We start from the raw sequence: 24,600 nt of genomic DNA, 5'->3' as shown, positions 1-24,600 counted from the left end.
AAATACTGGCAGATTTAAGCTATTTTCCTCAACTTTCAAGCCCGTCTAGTTTCATTTTATAACACGAACAATATTTGTTTTTATCTCTTCGTATTGAGAAAAATAACTAAGTTCCCACAGATATCTGGAGTGAATGTCAGGTGAAATCAGTGGAAAAAAAAGTTTACGTGCACAAGACTTATTTTCCCCAAAGCAAGGTTTATCTCAGAAATAAGGCATTTCTGTACATGCTGTAAAATACCCAGCATGTCTCTAAAGATGAAGAAAAATCACTGGCAAAGTCGGAGTAAGCAAATCAAAAGCAGCATACATGTCTGAACCTGTCAGACACGCATCTCCATCAAACACATCTGTGTATGCGTAAAGTCTTTAAGCTTCCTCATATACCTTCAGAAAAAAACACAGATGAGTTCTCAAGAAATAAACTTACCTTTCTGTCTTTATGCTCAAAAACTAATATAAGATCACTGCAGAGTATCTATCAGCAACAATGTTTTTGTTGATTAAACAGGGAATTGAATGCAAAACAAGAGTCTAATCTGGCCAGTAATCACCCAATGCTTCACCCTCAATGTGGTCTTGTAAAAATACAATCAAAAAGCTTTGGTGCCCCCTTGTGGACTTGAAGCAGAAGAACAGTTAAACATCCCGGGGATTCCCTCTAATAATTATGGGTCTGGATGTGCGTTTTTTTTAAGAAGCCATTAGTATGTTTTCATAGATCTGATTTAAATTGGGCATTTAATCAGACATATACATTGATATATATAACTGTCAAACCAATTCTAAGCAAGCATTATTTATCTGTCTATGTGTCAAAATGTTATTGCTAGGAAAATATGTGCAAATGGGCATTTTTTGCAAACCTGTCAAGCACAATCTTTTGTTAAATTTAACGCAGCATTACAACTTTAAACTTTTTTAAAGAGACAAAACACAAAGCACATGAGAATGCAGCTCATCTGGAACCTATATGCCAACAACAGGTCAGGATTGGCCAGTTTACCTCGTGTGCAGGCACTCAGCACTTTTGCCTCGCATTGACTGGTGGATCAAGATGACCTCACTGTGGTTACCATGGGGATGGATGATACATGAGGAAATTAACAACAGTCAACAAACCAGAAAAGCAGAGGAAGAAAAGGATGTGAACAGGACAGTGAAACTGTTGCTTACTTTGTTCAAACACATTCACAAATGGCACAAATCTCCATTAGCGACAGCGGGTTTTTTATGTCTTTAGATAAATCGCAAAACCTTGCAATCACTTTACAGCTACAGCACCAAAACACTCAGGAAATAAAGACAGCAGGCAAAAAAACAGGGCCACTTTTTTTTAAACAAAACCACATTCACACCTACACACCTGCAGACTCACAATCATCAGCCAAAAAATAAAACTTATTTGAAAAAACAAATAACCGAGCACCCCAGTGGCTTCATTTAGTCTAACTATAGTGCCTTGGAAGGATTTTGCCCCATTTTAACCACAAATTTCTATGTATTTTTATGGAATTGTATGCAATGGATCATCAAGTATTTAGTAATTGTGGATTCATGGTTTTCCTTTTTTTTTCCTTTTGTTTTTTGCAAATAGTTATCTGAAAAGTCTGCTGTGGATTTGTATTCAGTCCCTTTTCCTCTTTCAAGACTAGCAATACAGCATTAACAACACACCATCTCCACAGTAAAATATGGCAGTGGCAGCATCATACTTTGGGAATGCTTTTCCTCAGCAGGTACAGGGAAGCTAGTCAGAGTTGATGGAGCTAAATAAACAGTAATCCTGAAAGAAAATTGGTCAGAACCTGCAAAAGACTTGAGAGGTTCACGTTTTGACTTTAAAGTCATTTCTCTGGGGGGTGGAATACAAATGCATATGAAAGTTTTCAGATTTTTGTTTGTGAAAAATACGGATCTTTTTGTCTTTTTCTAAACACATAAGCATTACTTTGTGTGCTTATTGTAATAAAATCCTGATTAGTTTGTGGATGCAACGTGGCAAAATGTGAGACATAAAGAAGCATGAATACTTTATGTCGGGGTCAGAGTGTTCACACATTTACACGAACCTGTCATCCAGGTACTCTTCCCCCTGACGGCGGCCTCTGGAGTTGTCGCCGTAGCGGTTTGGAGAACGGGAGCGGCGAGAGTGAGGAAGCTCGTCGTCCAAACTCCTGAAAGACAGACGGACCTCGGTCAGGCTGGTGGTCAGCCTGGGCTGCAGCAGCCGCTCTGCGAGCCTCATTTGGCTCAGCCTGTAAAAGCAGAGCTGGCAGCACTGCATGTTCTGCATCACGCTGTCATTTCATTAGCAGATGGACTCCACTTCCTGGCTTCCGACAAAATCCCATCTCTTCTTCATTAGTTGTGGCTTTGTCGTATTAAAAGTGACCACTGACCATAGGGCAACGTGTGAGATACTAGTGAGAACATGGAAATGCAAAGCCTTGTCCGGGGTTCTGACCTCTGGGTGGGCACGTTGGGGGCTCGGGAGCGGATGGTGCGCCCCTGCTCCTCGCGGTGCGGGGAAACGGAGCGGGAGCGGATGTGATGGGAAGGCGTTCGCTGCTGATTAGGAACCTCCAGGGTAGACGAGGGCTCCCGTTGTCTCTCTCTACCACGCCCGTCTGCTGCTGGGCACAACAGGATTAGGCACATGTGTCCAATGATATGAAAAGTTTTCATACCAAACATAGATAGACTCCATGAATTTTAAATAGGTAAAAAGTCTTTAAATTAATTGCAATCGCAGACAATTAAGTGATCTGATCAGTATCCTTAAGGATTTTGAAGAAAGTAAGGATTTATCCTACGTTAAAATTAAAGTTTTCATAGAAAAGTCGTGGAAAACCCCTGAAAAACTGAAAAATGTTTGTGTGATTTAAAAAAAAAAACAAGACCATGATAAATCACTTCAAAAACTTTCCAACTTTAATGTCACACAAATTTAACTGAAAAATAAAGAAATCCGTCTGAAGGTCAAAATCTTTTTTAAAAAAGCAGCAAGTTGGGTGTGCACACCCTTAAACTAATATTTTGTTTAATCTGCTATAATTGACTTTTATCAGTCAGTCTTTCGTAGGAATCCATCTGCATGCCACATACTGACTTGGTTTTCCACTTATTTGTGATATTATTGCTTTCCAAAATTTTACTTTGCAGCCAAGACAACCCTAAATGTAAACAAATAAAAAATAAAAACCAAAAGCTCTGGGGGGAAGTGCATATAACCACAAGAAAGGGTCCCCACCCACCTTTAGAGACTACTGCTGTATGCTCATCAAACTCAGGCTCTGTTACACGCTGAGAACCTAAACAGTCATAAATACACACACATGCACACAGAGATATGTAAATGCGCTACAGACATACAGATGCACGTTTTCCTGGTAGAAAGAAAGTATCAAGGAAGGCTGATAAAAACAGACAATAACACAGAGACATTTACACTTTGCTTAACAACATTAATAAACATGCACGTTCACACACACACTCAGGTGGGAAATATGAGCGTTATTTGTACATGTGAAGAGTTTGGCAGGCTCAGACTTACGCTGCAGCTTCTTGCCAGGTGCGTCTGTGTGTCGTCGGGGCAGGAAGGGGGACGGCCGGGGGAGTGGGATCGATGAGACGTCGTGGGTTTGGAGGGGATACCAGTGAGGCTTGTCGTCAAGTAAGGCCGTCTCCAGCTCAATCAAGATCTGCTCAGGTTGTCATGGAAACACACATTAGCTCTTCAGTGATCCTGTTCGTTAATTTGACCAAAGCCTTCACATGTTGACATACATGTCAGAATCTGGACTTTACCAAACGATTAAGTCCAACATCAAGTATAGAAAAACATCAAACAGATTCCTCTCTCCTTGTTTCATAAGATTCAAAAAGAAAAGTAGCTGAAAAATAAACTCTATGTTTGATCATTAGCTCCATAAAAGCAGGAGTTTTGGTTTTACTCTAGAGATTTCCAAACACCAGGCCAAGGAGGAAACTAGAAATTAGACAAGCAACTGTTGCTGCCCATCAATCTGGGAAGACATGTAAGGCCCAAAGAAACTAAAATTCGTCATCCTGCAGACTTTTCACTAATTTAAAACTGACAGCATGACTGTGGTTCACAAAGTTGTATCTGAATGAACCGCATGCATTTTGGTTCTCATCTGGAGGAAAACAAACATATAAACCATATTTTTCGGACTATAAGCCACTACTTTTTCCCACGCTTTTTTCCCCACGATTCTTATTCAACCGCCAGGGGGCTCTTTAGCAGGAAGTGAATCATTGGAAGTCAAAACTGAAAATCAAAGAAGAAAGTGCTAATTTTCATTTAGAACAAGCACATGCTAGCAGTAGGCACGAGGGAGAAATGTTTTCAAACTCATACCCCGTCATCATGGAAACAACACAAAGATGTTCATATGATGCCGCTTTTAAGTTGAAGGCTATCGATTTGGCAGTACAGATCAATAGCTGCTGCACGTAAACTCGGCGCGAACAAACCCATGGTTCGGTGTTGGAGTCTGAGGGCAGCGTCCTTAATAGCAGATTTGGTTGAAAATCAAGAGTGGCGGAGATATCAGCGGCTTATATATGTACGTTTCCAGTTTCTTTAAAAACCTTTTTGGGTGCGGCTTATAATGAGATGCGCTCTATAGTCTGGAAAATACGGTAGGCACAAAACCCCACATACCAATTGCTAAGCACAGTGTAAGATTTACTGCAGAACCTGGACTCCTTACATCTACCGACACCTATAGACCATGAACTCGTCCTTATACTAAACAGTCAAATGACAGCGAATTGGTCAGGCAGTCGAAGTTTAGCCCAATTACCCCAAAAACAGCAACAAATCTGCAAAAAAGTACAGAATCAAAATGTTTCAAGGGCTGAGTTAAAGTCCAGACTTCAAGCTGATTTAAATGGTGTGCTGGGGCTTTTAGAGAGCTGTACAGAAGCAGATGTTTGCAAAACTATGATGTAAAACCATTCTGTAAAGTGTAGTGGGCCATCATGACCGAGGCAAGAGGCAACCTTTTGTGGTTACTGCAGCTCAAAATAAATTTTCAGCAATAATTTGGAGGCTGTTGTATGTTTTTACACACATGAGATTAAAATTAAAGACATCTACCACCTGGTGAAGATCAAATGATTTTCTTGTATTCCAAAATAAAAATGACGGTAAAATGTCCTTTTTTCTAAAAAGAGCCATAAAGAAAATTAGTGTATATGTAGCAAAGCCCAACTTATTAATGAAATAATTTACCTTCTATCTCTAAATGGAGTTGCAGAGTTAGTAATAATGTTCTGTAGTAATGTCTTTAAGCTACCTCTCCCATAAAGGTGCTGTCCTCCTCAGGTGACCTGGGTTGGTCCCACACCGTCAGCTCCAGCATGTGGTTGCGGAAATCCCTGCGATGGACGTGGGTGTAGGCGAAGGTCTGGTTCCACTTGGGCTCGCAGGTCTTCTTCATTGTTTTCGTCCTTCGTTTGCTTTTGTCACTGCACAAAACAAAACTCTCAGTTTCAGAGAACATCTGCTGCATATCCTCCAAGCTAAAAATAAAACTTTAACCAGTTTATATGCACTATCAGCCTGAAAGCATCAAAAGGAGACTTCAGAAACATGAGAAGTATGCTATAAGTAAGTAATTTTAACAATGTAGGTCCTTTGAGACGGTTGGCTGGCCTACCTGCGGTCAGGGAGGAAGTACATCTTTACATAAGAACTCCTGGGGCGTCCGTCGGGACGAAGAGGAAGCTCCGCAGCCTGCAGCACGTTGACTATTAGCTGGTGACCTACTTTGTCGTACCACAGCTTCACCTGGATGAGAAATGCGCATACACAGAAGTTCACGTCAGAACTCCAAAGCAGCCCGGGACAGTCGCAGCACACACACTCACCGATAGCTGCCCTGGCATCAGCTGAGGAGCATCTCGGAGCATCCCAGGACTGGAGGGAGACAGGACATTTAAAGATGGTCTCTCCATCTTCTGGGACTCAAAAGAACTGGAACCTGCTAGGAAAGGAAATTAAATGTTTGTAATCCAAGGAGAGGAAGAGCAGCTGTATTTAAGAGGAGGCACAAAAAGTACGGACAGATGAGAGTAAAAAAAAAAAAAAACTTGTATTATTAGCAATAGCTGTGCCAGAGGGACAATAGAGCTTAGCCTTTTATGATGATGAATGATATTGAATCTGTTTTACTTTATTTCCAGCAGGCTTGTTGTTTGGTGTGTTTTATACCACAGTACAGGTTAAATGAATAAATACACAAGAACAACTGATTCCTGAGTTGTCACTGCTGTCAGAGGAAATATGCATGAAAGATGATCACCACCCAAATTCTACAGATTTTTTATATTACTTTGTGTCAAGTTCAAACAGATAATATCCAAAGCTCTCCACACCAAAACAGTGCAACAATGACACAGAAGAGACTGAAATCCCACCTGCTTCTTATCAAATAGTGCTAAAAAGTTAAACTTTTTTCCAGAGATCTAAGTCTACAGTGGTGACTTACGGCAGTAATATGGAAATAATTCATGTGTTTTGTAACCCTGCATCTGGTACTAGAACAGCTTTACACCAGGTGAGTGTTTACCATTTCATGTCTTTATTTTTGTTCAGATCAGGACAAATTATTCAGATCTATACTGACTTTTATTTTGAACAAAGTTAATGAAAAAAATATATCAAAGAAATCTTTAAAGTAGTGAAATATCTCTCAATTATTTCATAAAAGAACCTTTGTCTCATTACTTTATGAGTTTTAAAGACATAATGAGGTAAACATTACATTAAAAGTTGAAAGTTAGTTAAATTAATAGAAAGATTAGAAGGAAGAGAGAAGCATGTTAAAGCGGATACTTACTGGATTCTAATGGAGGGTGGGACGTGTCGGGGATTCTTGGGATATCACTGAAAAAGAGTTGAAAGCAAAACACCTGTCACTCACATTTTGCCTCCCCTAAACAGTTCAAAGTACGTCAGAAATGAAACTGACAAAAAGTGCATGCAGGCATTTAAAAAAAAAATAGCTGCACTGTAATTGAATTTTTGCGATGCTCAGATGGAAAGTATCATGAAGAAGCAGAGGGGAAGATGTGAGGCATGCTCCTGTTGTGACTGCATATTTCTGGAGGCCATGACGGGAGCTGAAACAGGACTGGACTAAAACCAGCAGCTCCATTCTGTCAATGGCGTCTTCTGTCCCCTCTTCCATTACCCATGGGAAACATCAGTATTTACTGCACCCAAAAGGAAAACCAGCAAGCCGTGAAGCACTTATCAGTGTCAACTGATTGATTGTTAGATTCAATTTTTTAAAAAGGGTTAGATATGAGGCTGTTGGATTAATAGAGCCTCTTTTTCCAAAGTTTTGACATATGAAGCATGAAAAACAACAATTTGGACTTTAATGAGCCTCAGAAAACAAGATTTTATCATGCAATTGGTTAAAATACAGAAACATGTCGAAGAATCTCAATTCATCCAACTTTCAGTAGAACTATAAACCACCATTGCATAAATGGGCAGTTCGATCAAATTGATTTTGGCCTCTGAGTCTTTACAAAAGATCCATTCATATTTTTTAGGTATTATTTTGCAGATTTGCAGCTGTGCTTGGGATCACTGCCTTTTAGCAGTAATTGAAGATATTGGCTAAGTTGTTGCTGCACATCTGAGTTTAAAATATTAAATCAGGTAGATTCATGATAGAAATTCTGATATGAAGGTGTTTCAGTCTTGTGTCTAAACCATTAGCCTTCCACTACCATGTTTAACATTAGTAGTAGGGGTGTGTTTTTGACACACCCCAAGTCTGGAATGGTGTTTTTTTATTTTTTTTAATCTAAGGTTTAGTGTGAATTTTATCATATTTTATAGCCAGAAAACCTAAAAACAGTGAATATATGAGACATAAACAAGTAAAAATCAGGTTTTCTATTGTTTTTCTGATTCTATTGAAAAAATTAAGGAAATCAGAATCAACTTTATTACCTAAGATTCTGCGCACAAACAAGTAACTTGACTTCGGCTTCACTCACTCACAGAGTACACACATTAAGTATAAATATATATATTTACAGAAAATATAAGATAAAGAAACAATATGTGTATGAACACCCACAACATGGTAAACCACACCTCTATAAAAAACAAAGCATAGATCAATGACAAATCATTGTGTAACCGCAGGACAAAACTACTACTGCCAATTAAAATAATTTCAAATATTAAACTGATAAGTGTTTCATGAACCATGAGCTGCTTCTGAGTTCATTCCAAAACCAAAATACAAAATAACTCAAATATAATAATAATTAAAAAAAAGCTTGCTTTATGACTCCTAATGCTCCAGCAGAGCTCACCAGTCACAGAGATGTTGTAGGTGCAGGATCTGACTTTTCTGCACAGGCAACCTGAAATCTTGCAAAAGCATGGCTAAAATGATGAATGTTCCCGGTGGCCATTTTGGATCTCATGAAGTGAACTTGACCGAGAACATTTTATCTATTTTACTTAATGCTGCACACAAATATTCTGACAAAGGCTCACAATTTCATAAGTGCTAGACAATATTCAGAATAGTTCATTAGGAGATACAAAATGGCACCTGTAAAGCCAAAATAGTTTCAGTGAGAGGATTAAAGATTCCTTAAAAAACAAAATTACTTACTGATATTTTCTATAAACCCTTCGTGAGTGTTTGGAAAGAAAGTATTAGATTCAAAATTTCAAATATTTTTCTTCTGCTAGCATATTAGGTTAAATCTAAGTCAGTGGGAAAAACGTGGTATGTTGTGTAAACAACCTAAACAACATAAGCATTTATGAAAACTAACCTTCATTTATGTTTCTGTGGGAGATTTCTTTGGTTTCAGAGCATATATTCTGATAATCCAAATCCTTATGTACTCCACTAGGGATTTGAAAGTCAACTTCTACGTAATCAAAATGCATTTGATTAGGTAGAAGATGATTTTATGCCTAAATGTAAAATAAAACTTCTTAGTTTTCAAGAGTATAAGTATCTTCAAGTGGCAAAATTTCATTTTGCTCAAACAATTAAACTACAATTTATCAACTATTTTCTCAAATGCAAAGTAATCAGCGATGAAGTCCATTTAATTCAGGTGTTCATTTTACATATTTAAGAAGATAAATACAGCAGTCAAGTATTTACATCCATGCAGCACTTTCACATACTTTTAGTCACAGGACTCCAAATATTAAATGTATCTTTGTAAAGTACAAGTATGCATTTAAGATAAAAACAGTTGATGCAGATCCTCAACCATGAAGGCGCACCAAGTCCCCAAGATAAAATCAAAGTGATCAATCATTCAAACATCCGAAAATTGAAATTTGGAACCATCCAAGAATCTCCAGAATTCACAAAATTAAGTTGGATAAACAGGAAAAAAAAACTGATCAGCTCCTCCAATTATTGCCAGAAGAAAAAAGAAAGATTTGACCAGTGTTGTATAAAGTACTGAAATCTCAGAGTCAAGTAAAAGTACAAGTACCTCTCCAAAATACGACTTTGGTAAAAGTCGAAGTCACTGACTGAAATGTTACTTGAGTAAAAGTCTTAAAGTATCTGAAACGTCTTGTACTTAAGTATGGAAATTACTGTAAAAATGGATGTACTCAAGTAATGTAATGAAAAGTACAAGTAAAAAGTAAAACAAGGCAAGTGTGAATGACATTTCTTATATTTTGGTAAACTTGTCAAATAAACTTAAAATAATGTACCCAACCAAGTGCAGACAAAATTAAACCTGCTAATAAATTGTTCCAGTTTTAAAGAGTAGCACATGTTAATGGTTTGTGGTTTTGAACTTGCATGCCTTTCCTATATTCGTTAAATTTAGTCTAAATTGCTATCGCTATGGCTTCTGTCCCCCATTGAACTAGGGTGACCAGACGTCCTCTTTTTCCCGGACATGTCCTACTTTTCAGACCTAAAAAGATGTCCGGGGGGAATTTAAAAATTGTCCGGGATTTTGGTCAACTGCCTCAAACACATTACATAGCTTACAGTGCATTATAGGGCACGGCGCTGCGTGTCACGTAATCCCTGAGCCGCGTCAGTGCGGGCAGCACTCTTCTGTGTTCGTCCCTCCCTCACACCCGCTGTACGGTGTTCTGATTTCTGATTTCCCCAACAATGGGAGAAGCGAAACAGGTGTATCCTATTGGAGGTGATGAACAAGCCCAGGCAAGCAGGCTACGGACTTTGTTCGGTAGCCTACTTGCTAATCAGTAGGTGGGTCAAAACACTTTGTTTCTCTCTCTCGCTTTTTTGTAACGAGTAACTAAACCACACATTGAAAATGTATCGGAGTAAAAGTACGCAATTAAGTTCGGAAATGTAGTGAAGTAAAAGTGAAAGTCATCAAAAATTTTCATACTCGAGGAAAGTATGAAGTACTCCAAAATATACTTAAGTAAAGTAGTGAAGTATTTTTACTTCGTTACTATACAACACTGGATTTGACCAAGGCGTTGATATCCAGAATGTCAAGAGCGGTTTAGAGTAGCAACAAAACTAAATATTTTTGGCTTTGATTTTTTTTTATTGCTTATTTGATGGGAAAGACAGAAGAAACATATATCAAGACAATTTGATGCCTGTTTATAGCCATAGCTACTTCGCAACACCAAAGACGACTAATAAAACAAAAGCATTTAAAACTTGATGAAAAATGTTTTAACTGCTCTCTGTTATATGATAGAGGCTTCAAAATATTAACTTTGGTCTTGACTCCACAGACTAATGTTAACTAGTGTCAGCAGTTTTTGTGTTTCTCTCCAGACTCACCCAATAGGCCTGGACACCACCAGCTCCACCTGAGGTTCGGCTTGAGACTCCAGGATGATGTTATAAACTTCCTTCATGGTCGCCCCTGGCAACAGCTTCCCGTTCCACTGCAAAACTTCATCCCCTGAAATCAGGTGTCAATGCCCACGTGATTGCTCATCATAACTATAGTTCAAATTATTTTTGTGTCAGGTAGGAGCGCCAACTGTGTGTGTGCATGTGTGTGAAGAAACTGGGAGGTTATACAACTTCTTTTATGAGATCGTAACAGTTGAATCAGGACAGCGGAGAAGGTTTGGCATCTACCTGCTCGGAGATGTCCCACAACGTCGGCCAGGCTGCCCTTCTTGACTTTGGTGATGAAGGCACCTAATCTCCCTGACTCAGTGACCCTCCCTCCTACCACCTGGAGAGGTTAAAACACACCGAGGAGCTGTTATTCAAGCCCGAACTCCCAACCGCATGTTGCGCAGACAGCCTCTGACCTTTAGCCCGAGCAAAGCCCCAGCCTCCTTAGGCATGGTAGCACTTCTCTTGCTGAGGGTGATTCGTCCAATTAGATGGTCTCCCTCTTTGGATGGCTGCCAGGTTACAGGATGCTGCAGGATGGAGACGGCACACCTTAGACGGCAGTCTTTGATAATAATAAACATCTGGCAACATAAATCTAGTGGAACCTGCAAGATCATTTAAAAAAGCTAGACTATAACAGAGATGGAAATAAAGCTTTTAAGATGTGCTACAGCAAGCTAGCTTTAGTTTAATTCAGTGTTTTAAAGGCACACTGCCCTGCATATTTTAGTAATTTCCCTGGTTCAGCAAACAAGATTTCAGTTGATATCACTCCAACTCTTTTGGTAAAAGAGTATGCAACATGGATTTTCTTGACATGTCTCAAAACCAAAGGTCATTGACTTCTTAGATGTTATCATTATTGCAGATCTCTCTTTGCAAAAAAAAAAAAAAGATTATTGGATTGGCCAAAACTCAATCAAAAAAAGTTTAAAGAACCCAGAGAAGATCTAATAAGACCTGAAGATTCACATAGGTTGGAAAAGTCTTTTGGAGCCTTATCCAAAAGCTGCAGCTGCAGATGAATTTGTTCAAACAGTTGTGCCTAATTATAAATTATCCAGATGTGTCAACACTTTGTTACCCTGTGTGGATAGGGGATTGTGTCCCCAGTTAATATTTTTTTAAAATGATTGAAGTTGTTGTATCTTCATTACATCCTGAAAACAGAACAGTTCAAATAAACTATTAAAAGTCCAAACTTAACCTGCACCTCTGATGACCTGATGAGTTAACGCTCCCAAATTTAAATCCTGAACAGCATTGTGTTGACGTAAAAACTATCATAAAAGGAAAAACTAGAAGTGACTTACATGCCACCCTGTGGGGTCATGTGGATTGCACTCCCAGTCTCCTGCAACAAAAAAAAAAAAAACACGATTTCACACACCGAAGACATAGGAGTTAGCTCAAGCTAGCAGCTCCTAGCCATGGCATCTGCTGACAGAGAAGGACAAGTTTATTTAATATTTACGTCTGAGATGAGATTAGAATGCATAAAAAACAGTAAGACATTTTGAGTCACTATGAATAGAAAAACAAGACCAGATAATTCTCTGGTTCATTCTCTAGTCAATGAACCCGAGAAAGTCTAAAGCTGTTACTCCGATTATTCAAACATAAAACTGGTAACTATACTGACTAAATGATTTACAGTCAGACAGCAGGAGAACTGCATGAAGTGAAGTTTTCGTCATCAAATTATGGTTTGGAAAAAGGTTGACAATGTTTTATGTAGACAAATAAATGTAATAACTAGGAGTAGGATAAACTTGAGTAACTTTTTCTATTTATTAATATTTCTAGGAGTATTTTTATTTTTACTTGAGTAATTTTATTTAGTATTTAGTAGTAACATACTTTACTCGCTGTGAGTAACTTCACTGAATGCTCGATTTAACCAAAATTCCACCAGACACTGACCTTTTTTTTTTTTTTTGCTAAAGTTTCATATATTTAAAATTTTAAATAGAAATTAATTCCAATTTCTATTGCCTAATTTTGTTAGTTTGTAATAATGTTATTTTGGTCACTAAAATAAAAAATTTCCACATAACTTTATATTTTGGTCTGTCTGATGATGTAATTTTTAAATATTAAAAAAAGAGACACATCTTGTCTTAATAAATACACTCTACGGTTTAGTGCGTATAAACTAAATTCAGCTTCTTCTTTGTCTATGATTTGAGCTGTTTTTCATAGAAACACATAGCAAGCAGCCCCAGTGGCTTTTAGCAGTTGGTAGGACAGTGACATGACCCAGCTGAACCGAGCAAGGTTAGATAGTGTGTTTTAAAGCAAGCAGATGTACAGCTGGTTATGTGGAACGACATGGGGCCACATGGGGTCAACCCTGGGATTTATGGAGGCCAAACAGCCACCCGATGGCCATACTGCTCATAATGTTAGACCGCGCCTCCTCTGGGCTAGGATGAGAACAATTTAACATGACAAATAATCAGGAAATGATTCATGTGCTAACATGCACTTTCTACAATAATACCACACAGAGTGTAAATTTGACAAAAAGCCTATATTCACAAAATGCTGGTAAAAGAAATTCTTAAATTCTCAAAGCAACAATAATACACAAATAATGAAAGGCATCTGTTTGTTTTGTTCTGAAAATTTGAATTAATTCATACTTTTCTCAAGCCTAAAATGATTTTTTGTGGAAAAAATAAACAACCTTCAGCAGGGCAAGCATGTTATTTTGAACTTTATTTTGAAAGATTCCTTTGAACACCTTTTTTCGACAGGAAATATAACATTTTGCAGAGCCTGTCGCCTTATTCTGAATTAATATGTTCTGATTGGTTGGTGGCAATCATACTGAATTAATAAATGAATGAAGAAGCTGCTGAGTGCCAACGTTAGAAGAACTCAGAAAATGCGGAGTCGCTGGTTGCCGTGGTGATTTCTGCCTCATCAATGGCACAGGGTGAGTCTACAGCACCACTTTGTATACATATGATTTAACTCTCAAACAAGAAATATCCGGTGCATCTAAAACATGTAAACCCAAAAGATATTATAGGTTTAAAAAGTCGTTAATTCCAAGTTTTTAAAGATATATTTTAGTTTAGTTAGAGTTTAAATATGACAGGAGTGAGTTAGAGTTTGGATGCACACATTTTGCATTCTGTTGAGTTGAGAGAAAAAAAACATAATGGGGAAAACCCTGGGTGAAAGTTGACAAAAATGCCATTGTTTTAGTGTGCAAATTGCACTTTTTGAAGTAAGCCAAATTAACTTGAGTGTGTGGCATAATCAAAGTCTCAACTGAATATCCAATAGAAAAAATAAATCAAAATCAACAAACCTTAAGAATAAAAGTATGAAAAACATAAGAAACTGTCAATTCAGTCAGATAAAGCCCAACTTTTAGAGACCTACTTAAACTCATTCAAATGCCTCAGGTGTTGATAAAGAAAATTGTTGCAGTGTTGTGAAAATTTTGTAAACATATTGTTGTCAAGAAACACGTTGTAGCATTCATGAATCAGCTGTGACTTGTGTATTTTACACGTATGTTTTTCATAATCACAGAAGAGGGAAAAGTGAGCAGAAAGGCGTTACTAAAATAAAATAAGAATCATAAGAAGTAAATCAGACGGAGTCAAGGTGTCGAGGGGATCCATTATGGTTGCCACAGGATCAGGTCTCTCCTGTCATTTTAATTAGCAGGACATCTTCACGACTCGAACCCGGATTAAGTGGAAGATGACGGATGGGCGAACAAATGGATGATGGAAATCACCACCACCAAGGTCAGAAATCTTTGGTTTTTGGTTTTATCAGAAGCTGCACATTCTCATTAAATGTTCTAAACTTAAATTCAGAAGGAAATTTGTCTATTAGTTTACAAAAATACATTACCATTCTTTTATGTTCTCAATTCAAATATCTGTGTCACTAATGGATGGAATATCAAGTCTACAATCACCTAAACATTTTAAACAGATGACTCTGCAGGTTTGTATCTATAAGACGGATTATAACCAATCATGCATCCAACAAACCATCTGCAAACAAGGAAAATGAGACACGTTTACAATTTTCCCCTGACTGTTCAGGTTGCAAACTGTTAGAATATTGGTGAAAGCTCTCTTCAAGGGAACAAGTTACAGCAATTAATAAAGTAGACACAGTTCACAAAAAATGAAAGGGGAGGAATGGAGTAAAGTAAAACTGCTGAAAAGGCAAAATGAGAAGGCTTTGGTTTTTTGCTTAATTTTTTTAAACAAATTTCATCCATATTATTATCAATTCATCAAACAACAAAAACAGAAATATTACGATGAACCATCTTTATGTTTTAGATAGAGTATTTTGTAGGATGGGTTATGACAGATATTTCATGTGACTAAACAGAGACTTTAGAAATTTTAACATCTCACCTCTCTCGCTTATGCTTTCGATCTCAGCGTCGTCGCAGCTGCTGTACTCTGGTGTAGTTCCACCTTCCTCCTCCGAACTGCTGACAGAAGTTTGTCTCTTCCCCCCGGACCCCAGCCCTCGTTTGGACTTGTAGGGTCGTGGCGGAGGCGGCCGCAAAGATTCGGACTGGTCGGAGCTTAGCGAATCATTGCGCAGCATGCTTTCAGCCTTGTCTCGCTTGGTCCGTTTCACCCCGGCACCCGGGCTGAGACCCGTTTCAGGTCCCGAAACTGAAGGTACTCTGAGTTCAGGAGGAGGGGCTTTCTGTGAAACGGCCGGTGTCCCGCCCACCGTCCTCTGTCCAGGTCGAGTAGTGTCCCCGACCTCGCCTGTAGCGCTCCCCGTGCCTCGACCCGGCACAGCCTGACCCCTGCCTCCTGAAGGGAAAGGCTCCGCTTGTCGAAGGGGACCCCCGCTGTTGCCCACCTGCTGATAACCGCCCTCCCCTGTCCTTCTAACGCTGGCGCCTCCTCCCACAGGGTCGTGCTCCAGAGACCGCCCCTTTGACAGCTGCCAGCCTTCCTTGCGCTCCCCTCGAAGGTCCCGGTCCATGGAGACCTGGGTCTGCAGCCTCGGATGGCCTGACCGCCGCTCCCCCCGACCCGTCCCACTGCCTCCGCGTCCATTTCTCCTGAGGAGCAAGTGACATTTTGTATTAACCAAAGAAACTAAACATCATTACTAGGATAACTATTTAACCCTCTAAGACACAATGTTGTAATATTAAAACATGTCTATTTCAAACAAAAAAGTAAAATGCTGACTTTCAATCTAAAATATTGACTGAAATCCAATCCAGAACCACACAGCATCCTGGGAGATGTAGGCAGAGGAGAGGCTTTAGCTGCTTAAACTCTCATGGCCAGCCTAGCAAGGTTGGTGAAATCAACTAACTCACGCATGCTATGGTTACCTAGCAACTCACTCACTCTTTGGTTACCTAGCAACAACCTGTTGAGTAACTACCGCAGCAGTAGTTTCAGGTTTAGCCGCCATACCTCTTAGCTATTTAAAAATAACAGAATGGAGTGAAAACTGTGGATAAAACACTAAAGATTGTCCCACCAGTATAGCTGTATTTCCTATATTCAAAACAAAAAACTAATCAATTATTATCAATATCAACTGATATGAAACATTTAAATTTTAATACGTTTTTCAGCCATATAGTCCAGCCCTAGCAGAACAGATGGACCTACGTATGTAAATTGGGATTAGATCATCATTTACTGGCCATTTATTAAATAGGACCAAAATGACTATACTTTTCTTTTTTACTTTATCACTAAGTTATTTCACATAAATAGCAGAAATTTAGATCATTTGTCACTGGCAACCAGTGTCATTTTCCTTAACCTCAGGAAAGAGGTTTGGAGATTGCAAAGCGCATTTGAGAAACTTCCTGACAAGTTTTATCTACTGGAAGCCATAAGAATGTGTGGGAGAGAGGATGAATTAAACCCATCTTGTTTGACTTTCCCTACAGAATCTATTCCAGATATTTACCAAATCCAGTTTCAGATAATACAACAGACAAGATTTGATTGATATTTTCTGTGCATCCACTTCAACTATTGTTCAATTTAAGAGAAAAGCCATAACTCAAACACATAAAACCTAACATGCAATCCTCTCTGACACTTTTATTGGAAAGCCTCTCTCAGGTTTGGTCCTTTATCTTACCTGTCCCGAGGTGGCTCACTAAGTGACCGAGCGTCTGTCCCCGGCGCGGTCCCCAGCGTACTCGCTCGGTCTTGAATTGTCCCTGTTGAGCCTGTGGGTGCCTGGGAGCGAGATCTCAGTTTATCCAGAGACACTTGGCACACAGACGGCTCGCTGACAGCAGAACCGAGACCGGAGGGCTTCCCTGGGGGACCAGTGAACCAGTCGCCTGGCTTGGTAAGGATCTCCTGCTGCTTTCTGCAGTTATTGCACACCCATATCACCTACAAAACACAGAAGTCAGCCATTTGACAATCAGATCATATAAAGCAACATAAGGCACAAGGCCTTACAGAGAACTTTAGATAAGAAGGTGCTTTTGAAACTTTGTTGTACTGCAGCAAGTGAAAACAGCCATTTAGTTTTCTACACACTCATCTGAGGCCAAGCCTCAATTGCTGTGAAACAGGAAATGGAACAGTACACTTCCTAAAGATCTGCAGTGATGCCAGTGAGTCATCCTAGGGAAAGAAATGCTTTTATGGAAGCTTTTTAAGATTGAAATGATGGAAAGCGTACCAGAGAGCAGCTTGCCTCTCCCACTGTGGGCTGCCTTTGGCCACAAAATAAGGAACATGGAGCCAACTGTTAAATTAAAGGACAACAGGATTACTGTCAAAATAATATCTCCATTTCTCTTTCTAATTCTGTCATTGCACATATGCACACCAACTATACACTGGCTGCAGAGCGCAGAGGAATGTCCAAATTCGTATTTATTTTTTGAAGCACTTATGGTACTTTAATGGCTAATTTGAAGATGAAAAGATGAAATGTTTGCTGTGTGTCCACAATCTATGACAGAAACAGCTACTGTAGAAACACAAGCACTCCTGTTACAGTCATGGTAAAAAGTAAGATCAATGTCAAGGTTTCTGTATTGACCTGTTATTGTTTATTAAACACAGATGATGATAAAAATGGAAAAGCTGTGTGTGGAAAATCAAATCCACCCCACAATCCAACATCCTGCAGAGGTTTGAGTTTATGTGACTCTCACGTCGTTGTGGAGAAGTTTTAGATTAGTTGAGAAATGGCTGAAAAACATATCACCATATTGGTTTCATATCAGTCGATAAAAAATTATTGATTCACTTTTGTTTTAAATACCTGAAATCCTACCAAACCGGCGATTTGACAGTTCCTGTTTTAATCACAATTTCCTCTCAAACTCCTTTCACTCCACACCATTCTCTTTAGTTTTAAGTCATTATGAGGCACGGTGGCAAAACATGAAACTGCTGCTGCGCATGTTACTCAACACGTTGTTACTAGGTAACCAAAGCGTGAGTGCGTGAGTTGATGCCACCAACCTTTCTTAGCTGCTTGTGGATGCTTCAGTAGCTCCTCTGCCTACATCCCCCAGAATGCTGTTCAGTTCTGGATTGGAGTTCAGTGAAATTATTTAATATTTTATTGGACGTGTTATCTATTGATGCATTTATCACAATATATGTTGTTATTGACTTCTTGTCCAGCACTATTTCAGATGTTGCTTCAGTTCATTGATTTGTTTCTGCAAAACTCTCTGAAGGTCCCATCTCATCAGTTCACTCAGATTGAGGTCTGGAATTTGACTTGACCATTGCAAAAATGATTATTACTTCTTCTTCAGCCCTTCTATAGCAATTGTCCTTGTATTTTTGGGATCGTTAGTGACTCAGTTTGGACCAGCCTTCAGATGGCTCAGCTCCACAATATTTTGATAGACATTGGAGTCACGTTCAACTCAATGAGTGAAAGGCGCCTGGGTCGTGTGACCACCAAATGTTTTGTCGTTCCTTCCCAAGCTTTACAGTTTTGGAAAGTAAAGCTTGCAGATGATGTTTTGTGTGTGCAAAAAGCATGACTTTATCATGGGACATTTTTATCCTGTTCAAGTTTTGCAAGGCCTGCTTCCTGTGCATCACCATCACCATCTGATTGTTCTGCTCAGTGGACCTGGACGTATTGAAAAAAATGGAAAATTGAGGCTCAGAGATCTGTGCAGCTTTCTGAGTCAGTGAGGAAGTATAGATGGACTGAGGATGTGAGGTTGGGTGCGAAATAAAGATACTGAGAAGCTGAGCCTGAGGATGGGAGAATCAGTTCCACTCCTGCAGCCACCAGGGTTCTCATTACTCCTGAACACTCCCCGATGACTCTTTAAAGAGAGCTAAAATAAAATACTCATCTCTTCCTCTTTCCATCCCTCCTTTCTCTTCCTTTCTCACCCCTGCTTTCCCCTTCCATTTCTCCGTCCTCCAAATTGCTTTTGATTAAAGCTACAAAAGCCGAGGAGAAAACAGCTTTACACCAACGCAGCTATATTTATCCTGCCAAACACCCCAGCACCACCGGGGAGAGAGCGAAAACATGTGCATACACACACACATAGAGACACTCAACAAAGAAAGCAAAACACCACCTTATGTGGGACGTTATAGCTTTGGTGAAAGCATCCACCAATCTGTGATTTTTCTGCAGCCGGACCAACAAGGTGGACGGCAGCCAGGCCGACAGAGCGGTGTGAGTCTACGGATGCAGGATACTGAAGGCATTCTTCAGGAATCAACTGGATTCCTTTGGTGCTTTGGTGGTTTAAAGGAGCAAAAGTTACTCATCAACACGTTTTGGGCTACAAAAACCATAAATCTCACACAGAAACATGTTAATCTTCACTTTCAGCAAGTCTAAATTGACAAGAGAAAATGACTTGGTTAATTCAAAGCACTGCAGAAAGAAACTGAAGAAGAGTTTTGTTAACTCTGTGATAGTGATAGCGATAGTCATCACTATCACAATCAGTGATGGTGATGACTATCACCATCACTGATTGTGATAGTCATGTTTTTATTATTTTTGTAAAATTAAACAAATCTATTTCTCTGATTGAATGTAAATGCTGATACTTGTAAACGATACTACTATCTTGCCAGGTCCCACTTGAAAAAGAGATGTTAGATCATAATGAGGTTTATTATCTAGTTAAATAAAAGTTATTATTCCAGATTTTTAGCAGAACTTTTTTGCTTTATTTACAATTTCTGAGTAAAGAAAAAAATCTATCGCAGATCTGCCTGGAAATCTAACTTAAATGTTTTTGTTTCTGCTTAAATGTTGGAAATTTATATTTTTCAAATGAGAACTAAACAAAATTAAAATTGAATTTGTGAAGTTGAAGATTTCTCCCAAGCAGATACAATCCAAACTGGCCATCAAAATTGCTGACTAAACAGAAATATTGCATCATAAGATTTTTCCATGTTGGAATGTAAGTGAGTTTTTCACTTTTATTTCCAAACTGGAATGAGGAGATCTAAATTGGGGGAAAGATAAAGTACCGTCACCTTGTGGATGTGATGCTACAGTCAAGTCCTGAATTCTGACAACAACAAAAAATCCTATCGTGACTAAAACTGCAGTGACGAAGGAAGTGTGAGCAAAACACAACCTTTAAAAGGTGGGATGTGAATTAAGACTGAAGGTGCTAAAAACACAGAAATGAGCAACAGAGTGCCAGGTAGATACTGTATATGATGCATAGTTAAAAATAAAAATAATTAAGAAAAGGATGATTTGGATGTCCGCAATGCTGAAGAGTCTATAGTTGAAGATTGAACTTTGGTGCTAAGAAAGCACTGAGTGATAATATTTGTAGAGTTTTTCTGATCCAGTAGGAAACACAACACAAGCCAGAGCTAATATATTTTACCCTTATTGAAAGCTTTGTGATGTGACTGAACAAACAGGCAGAGATTTGGAGTAGTGAGCTGTTCCTTTGTTTAAGAGACTCACTTAATCTCATGGTAATCCTTGAATTAGATCACACTCTGATGGTGAAACAGAGCTGCTTGACAGCAAGCACACACACACGCACGCCCCACACACACACACATTCACCCAAACATATAAGCTGCTTCTTCACATAAACAAAAAAAACAAGTATGCTGTCAAAAAATATAAGCATATGGGCAATGATACATGCATCCACAAATCAAATGACTGCTTTTTTTCCAAACGTATAACATCTCCAACAGCAGAAGCAATGCATCACATGACCACAGTGGGACAAACCCCCCCCGCGCCCTCTCGCCCCAAACCGCAAGATGAGTTTATGAGTGAAGGAGAGAACAGTGAGCAAGAGAGAATGGCTTCTCCACAGACGGAAACTAGGACACCGAACCCCTGAGTGTGTGTTTACTTCCCGCTGCTTCCGCATGCGTTTGTGCATGTTCATCTGCGTAAACGTATCAGTCGAGGAGCATGACTGTGCACAGTTGTCCCATCGCTTCTGAGATACAAATGAATAATCCAGCAGTCGTTTTATAAAGTCTGTTTGGTTGTCTTGTTTCTAGGAAAAGTAGATCATTTGTGACTTTGTAGCAACAGAACTTAGGATTTAGTTAATTCTCTTTTGATGAAATGAATAAGGCCTTTATATCAGACAAGCACCTTTAGAAAAACATGTCTTTTAAAAATCTCTGCTGCCTTTGAGATTGTATTGAAAATGCAAGTCAATCAGAAAATGGTTTGGAAGAGCAAATCCTCACATTTTTGAAATATGTCACTTCTGACGCACTTCCGTTATAAATAGTACACGTGTATCGGGATCAGTTTTGTGGAATGTCCAATGTTCCATCAGGACTCGGTGTGTAACCTTAGTCTTGATGTCACCGTCTTGTTTTATTTTCCTTTTTAGCACATCGACTAATCAACTGATTAAGAATTTTCTATAGATGATAATTAACTCAATTAATCAGAAAGTAGTTGTAGAATCTCTGCAGTGTAGATGAGGAAAATAATTTTAATAGTTTTTACCCATTTAGGGACAAGGCTTGACATTGCAAGTTGGTCTGTTATTTTTTTAATTAACATGAGTCACAAATATATTTACATCCTCTTGTGGTTAAAATTTTTTTTAAAATATTGAAATAAAACAAAATCCTTACTTCTCACTAATAATTCTAATTTAAATTCCCCTGTTCACCACAGTCTACATTAACGTGCTATAATATGCATAAATCAGTCTTTTAAAGCACAATAATCAGATATTGTGTAGTTGCACTGTGACCCACTATCATTGCAATTAAGACACAAAGGTTTTGTAGCACTGATGCTTATTGTTAGAATTATAATATTTTGTTATCACTCTTACAGTAGTAGTTTATATTACTAGGTTGTTTTTCATTTAAAGGTTTAAATGAAAAGGAACTTGATGAACTGGAGAAAAGGAACTTGATAAACTGGGTGTAAGACATAACTAACCTTTCCCTTAACCTCGAGCATGTTGTTGCAGGCGGTGTCTTAGGGTGTATTCAGACCGGATAGTCCGGTAGACTCGGTTCGATTGGGGACTAAAATTGCAACATTTGGTACGTTTTCAGAATTGTAGTTCGCATTCAAACTGCACTGAGTAAAACGGCTAAAACTAAATGCACCAAGAACTACTGAAGGAATCAGACACAAAAACCTCTGAAGAGTGCAAGTACTTTTCTGTAAACAAAAATGGAGCTGCGAGGAGTTTTAGGATTTCTATTTTATCTGTGGCCTTTACCTCCTCTTCACTCCACGTCTGACCACAGGCCATTTTTTTTCGCTAATGGTGGAAACGTGCATTTATTTTGGTTGTATTTACCCAGAATGCCCCGCGCTATAGTCCATTTCCTACTTTAGGAATGGTCTCTAGTCAGGTTGCATTCAGAAAGGTTTTCTACCGTTTTAGAGTCCATTTCAACCGGACCGAGACCTAGGTTTTCAGGCGGATCAGAGTCTGTTTTTTCAGTACATTTTGGAATTCAAATATGCATTCAGACCTCCCCAAAAACTCGGAATTCCTAGACAAATGGATTAGAGTCTGATTCAGGACTCTAATTCTGGGTTGGTCTGAATACACCCTAAATCTTCTTTAGGAGATCTTCCTGAGATACTCCTTAGTTGTAAAACTGTCTGCGTGTAGAATTTAGTTTTTGTGTTTCCCCTTCCTTGTTTCAGGATAGCCCTCCCTGCTGTCAAGATCCCTCTCCCACATTCCATTCACTCCCTTTCCTGCTAATAAAAGACAAGCTGCTGCACCAGGATGGCAGAACGCACGGTAAACGGCTTGTAGAAGCTGGTTCTCTGTGGCTTCTCAGCTCTTGTAAGAGTTTGATTGAAAACTAAGTAAGGTTGTTTGTGGTTCTTTTTATATAGGCTGAGAAAATACCTATCACTTATCAGATGAGACCATTCAATGCTTGTTTCAAAGGATGAAAGGGGACTTCAAAAGGGGCGGGATCAGACAGTAGCATCCGCCAATGGGAGCATGATGCATGGCAGCAGCGATATGCAGAAAAGTGCAACCGAGAACATCCATAAATCTTGCACTAAGGATGAAAAACTGCCACAAAGGAGATTAGTGCCCACAGCAGCTAATGAGGTACTATATCAGCGCAGCTCGGTGCTCAAAGCAGAGCACACACGAGCACACACCATATATATATACACTCAACAACACAGGCTCAACTACAGAGAGCTCACACACAAATAAAGCGTCTCAGCAGGAATACAGTCTGCTTGGCTGTCCCAAGCGGACAGTATTTGTACAGTAACCCAAGACATACTGGTCTTACAAAGAGCGGCACACATTGGCTTGCATGTCAAAGCTTTCATATGAACCTCAGAAGTCATATTTACAGCTGAAGTGAGCAACTGGACCACTTAACGCTGTGGTAATGTTTCATATTCTTCACCGACACAGAAACAAGTCATCAGCTCCAGCTTCGTTTTAATGCTGTTTATCATTCTCAAAAAAATACCTATTTATGGACAGTGATAATTGTATTTGCAGATTTTTTTTCTTTTAATAAATAGAACATGTCACCAGCTGTTAACCATAATGACATTTAGGGAAAGGCTCTCTTTGTTCACTTATTGCAGTGTTTTGGTTTCATCGTCACTTTTTCTTCAAAAGTGATGATAGGATTGAGCAAAAGAAACATTGTCTGCAGTAATAACGGTGTAGTCCATGTCAAGAAATAACTGATGCAAAAGTTGAGCTCTCTGTTTATTTGGACATCAACAGTCCAACTCTTACTTGTGGTCATTGGAGACAAGATTATACTTAAACTTTAGCGGAATGTATAATAAAAAACTTGGAAAACAAACCTTTGGGACATGAAAATGGGTGAGGATTTGACAAGATTCAACACAAACCAGGCATATAAACACAGAGGAGGGTGACTACTGTGACAAAGATCAGGTGAGACTCATTAACTACATGTGAAAAACTAAGAGAGGATGTAATAGGAATGACACCTAACTAACCAAAAGTGAGCTCTAAAAAAACAGCAAAATCCTAAACTAATAAAAAAATCACAGAAAATCAGAACTTGAAAGAAACTAAACTTCAAATCCAACAAAAAAGGCAAAAACTGTAACGGTTACTAATCTGACATTGTAACTGCATGATGAACATAAGACTAAAGTGAAAAAAATTTTTAATTTGACAACAAAACTGTGGACATCTCCCATCTGTGCACCACAGTCTGTTCTTTTCTGTGCATATAGACACAAACTG

At 38.9% G+C, this 24,600-nt stretch overlaps 1 protein-coding gene across 24 annotated transcripts in view; it reads right to left on the bottom strand.

The window, feature by feature from the left end:
• Window positions 1–24,600, bottom strand: part of rims1a (regulating synaptic membrane exocytosis 1a) — a 98,213-nt gene that overhangs the window by 21,075 nt on the left and 52,538 nt on the right. For 6 of the 24 annotated variants that reach the window (XM_032552989.1, XM_032552994.1, XM_032552995.1 and 3 more), the window contains 17 exons: window positions 17,583–17,648; window positions 17,025–17,287; window positions 15,302–15,972; window positions 12,215–12,255; window positions 11,315–11,428; window positions 11,136–11,235; window positions 10,830–10,953; window positions 8,682–8,699; window positions 6,873–6,919; window positions 5,902–6,017; window positions 5,691–5,821; window positions 5,328–5,499; window positions 3,557–3,704; window positions 3,258–3,314; window positions 2,468–2,636; window positions 2,073–2,177; window positions 1,007–1,066 (listed from right to left, as the gene is read on the bottom strand). In XM_032552989.1, coding sequence (XP_032408880.1) covers window positions 1,007–1,066; window positions 2,073–2,177; window positions 2,468–2,636; window positions 3,258–3,314; window positions 3,557–3,704; window positions 5,328–5,499; window positions 5,691–5,821; window positions 5,902–6,017; window positions 6,873–6,919; window positions 8,682–8,699; window positions 10,830–10,953; window positions 11,136–11,235; window positions 11,315–11,428; window positions 12,215–12,255; window positions 15,302–15,972; window positions 17,025–17,287; window positions 17,583–17,648 — 2,402 coding nt within the window. Of the gene's footprint in view, window positions 1–1,006; window positions 1,067–2,072; window positions 2,178–2,467; window positions 2,637–3,257; window positions 3,315–3,556; window positions 3,705–5,327; window positions 5,500–5,690; window positions 5,822–5,901; window positions 6,018–6,872; window positions 6,920–8,681; window positions 8,700–10,829; window positions 10,954–11,135; window positions 11,236–11,314; window positions 11,429–12,214; window positions 12,256–15,301; window positions 15,973–17,024; window positions 17,288–17,582; window positions 17,649–24,600 lie in introns of those variants that run through there. The other 18 variants (XM_032552998.1, XM_032553004.1, XM_032553003.1 and 15 more) reach the window with 11 other exon arrangements.

This window comes from Xiphophorus hellerii, chromosome 22, assembly GCF_003331165.1.
Source record: "Xiphophorus hellerii strain 12219 chromosome 22, Xiphophorus_hellerii-4.1, whole genome shotgun sequence".
Taxonomy (NCBI): Eukaryota; Metazoa; Chordata; class Actinopteri; order Cyprinodontiformes; family Poeciliidae; genus Xiphophorus; species Xiphophorus hellerii.
The sequence above is the reverse complement of the archived record's forward strand: the minus strand, read 5'-3'. Positions and strand labels throughout refer to the sequence as shown.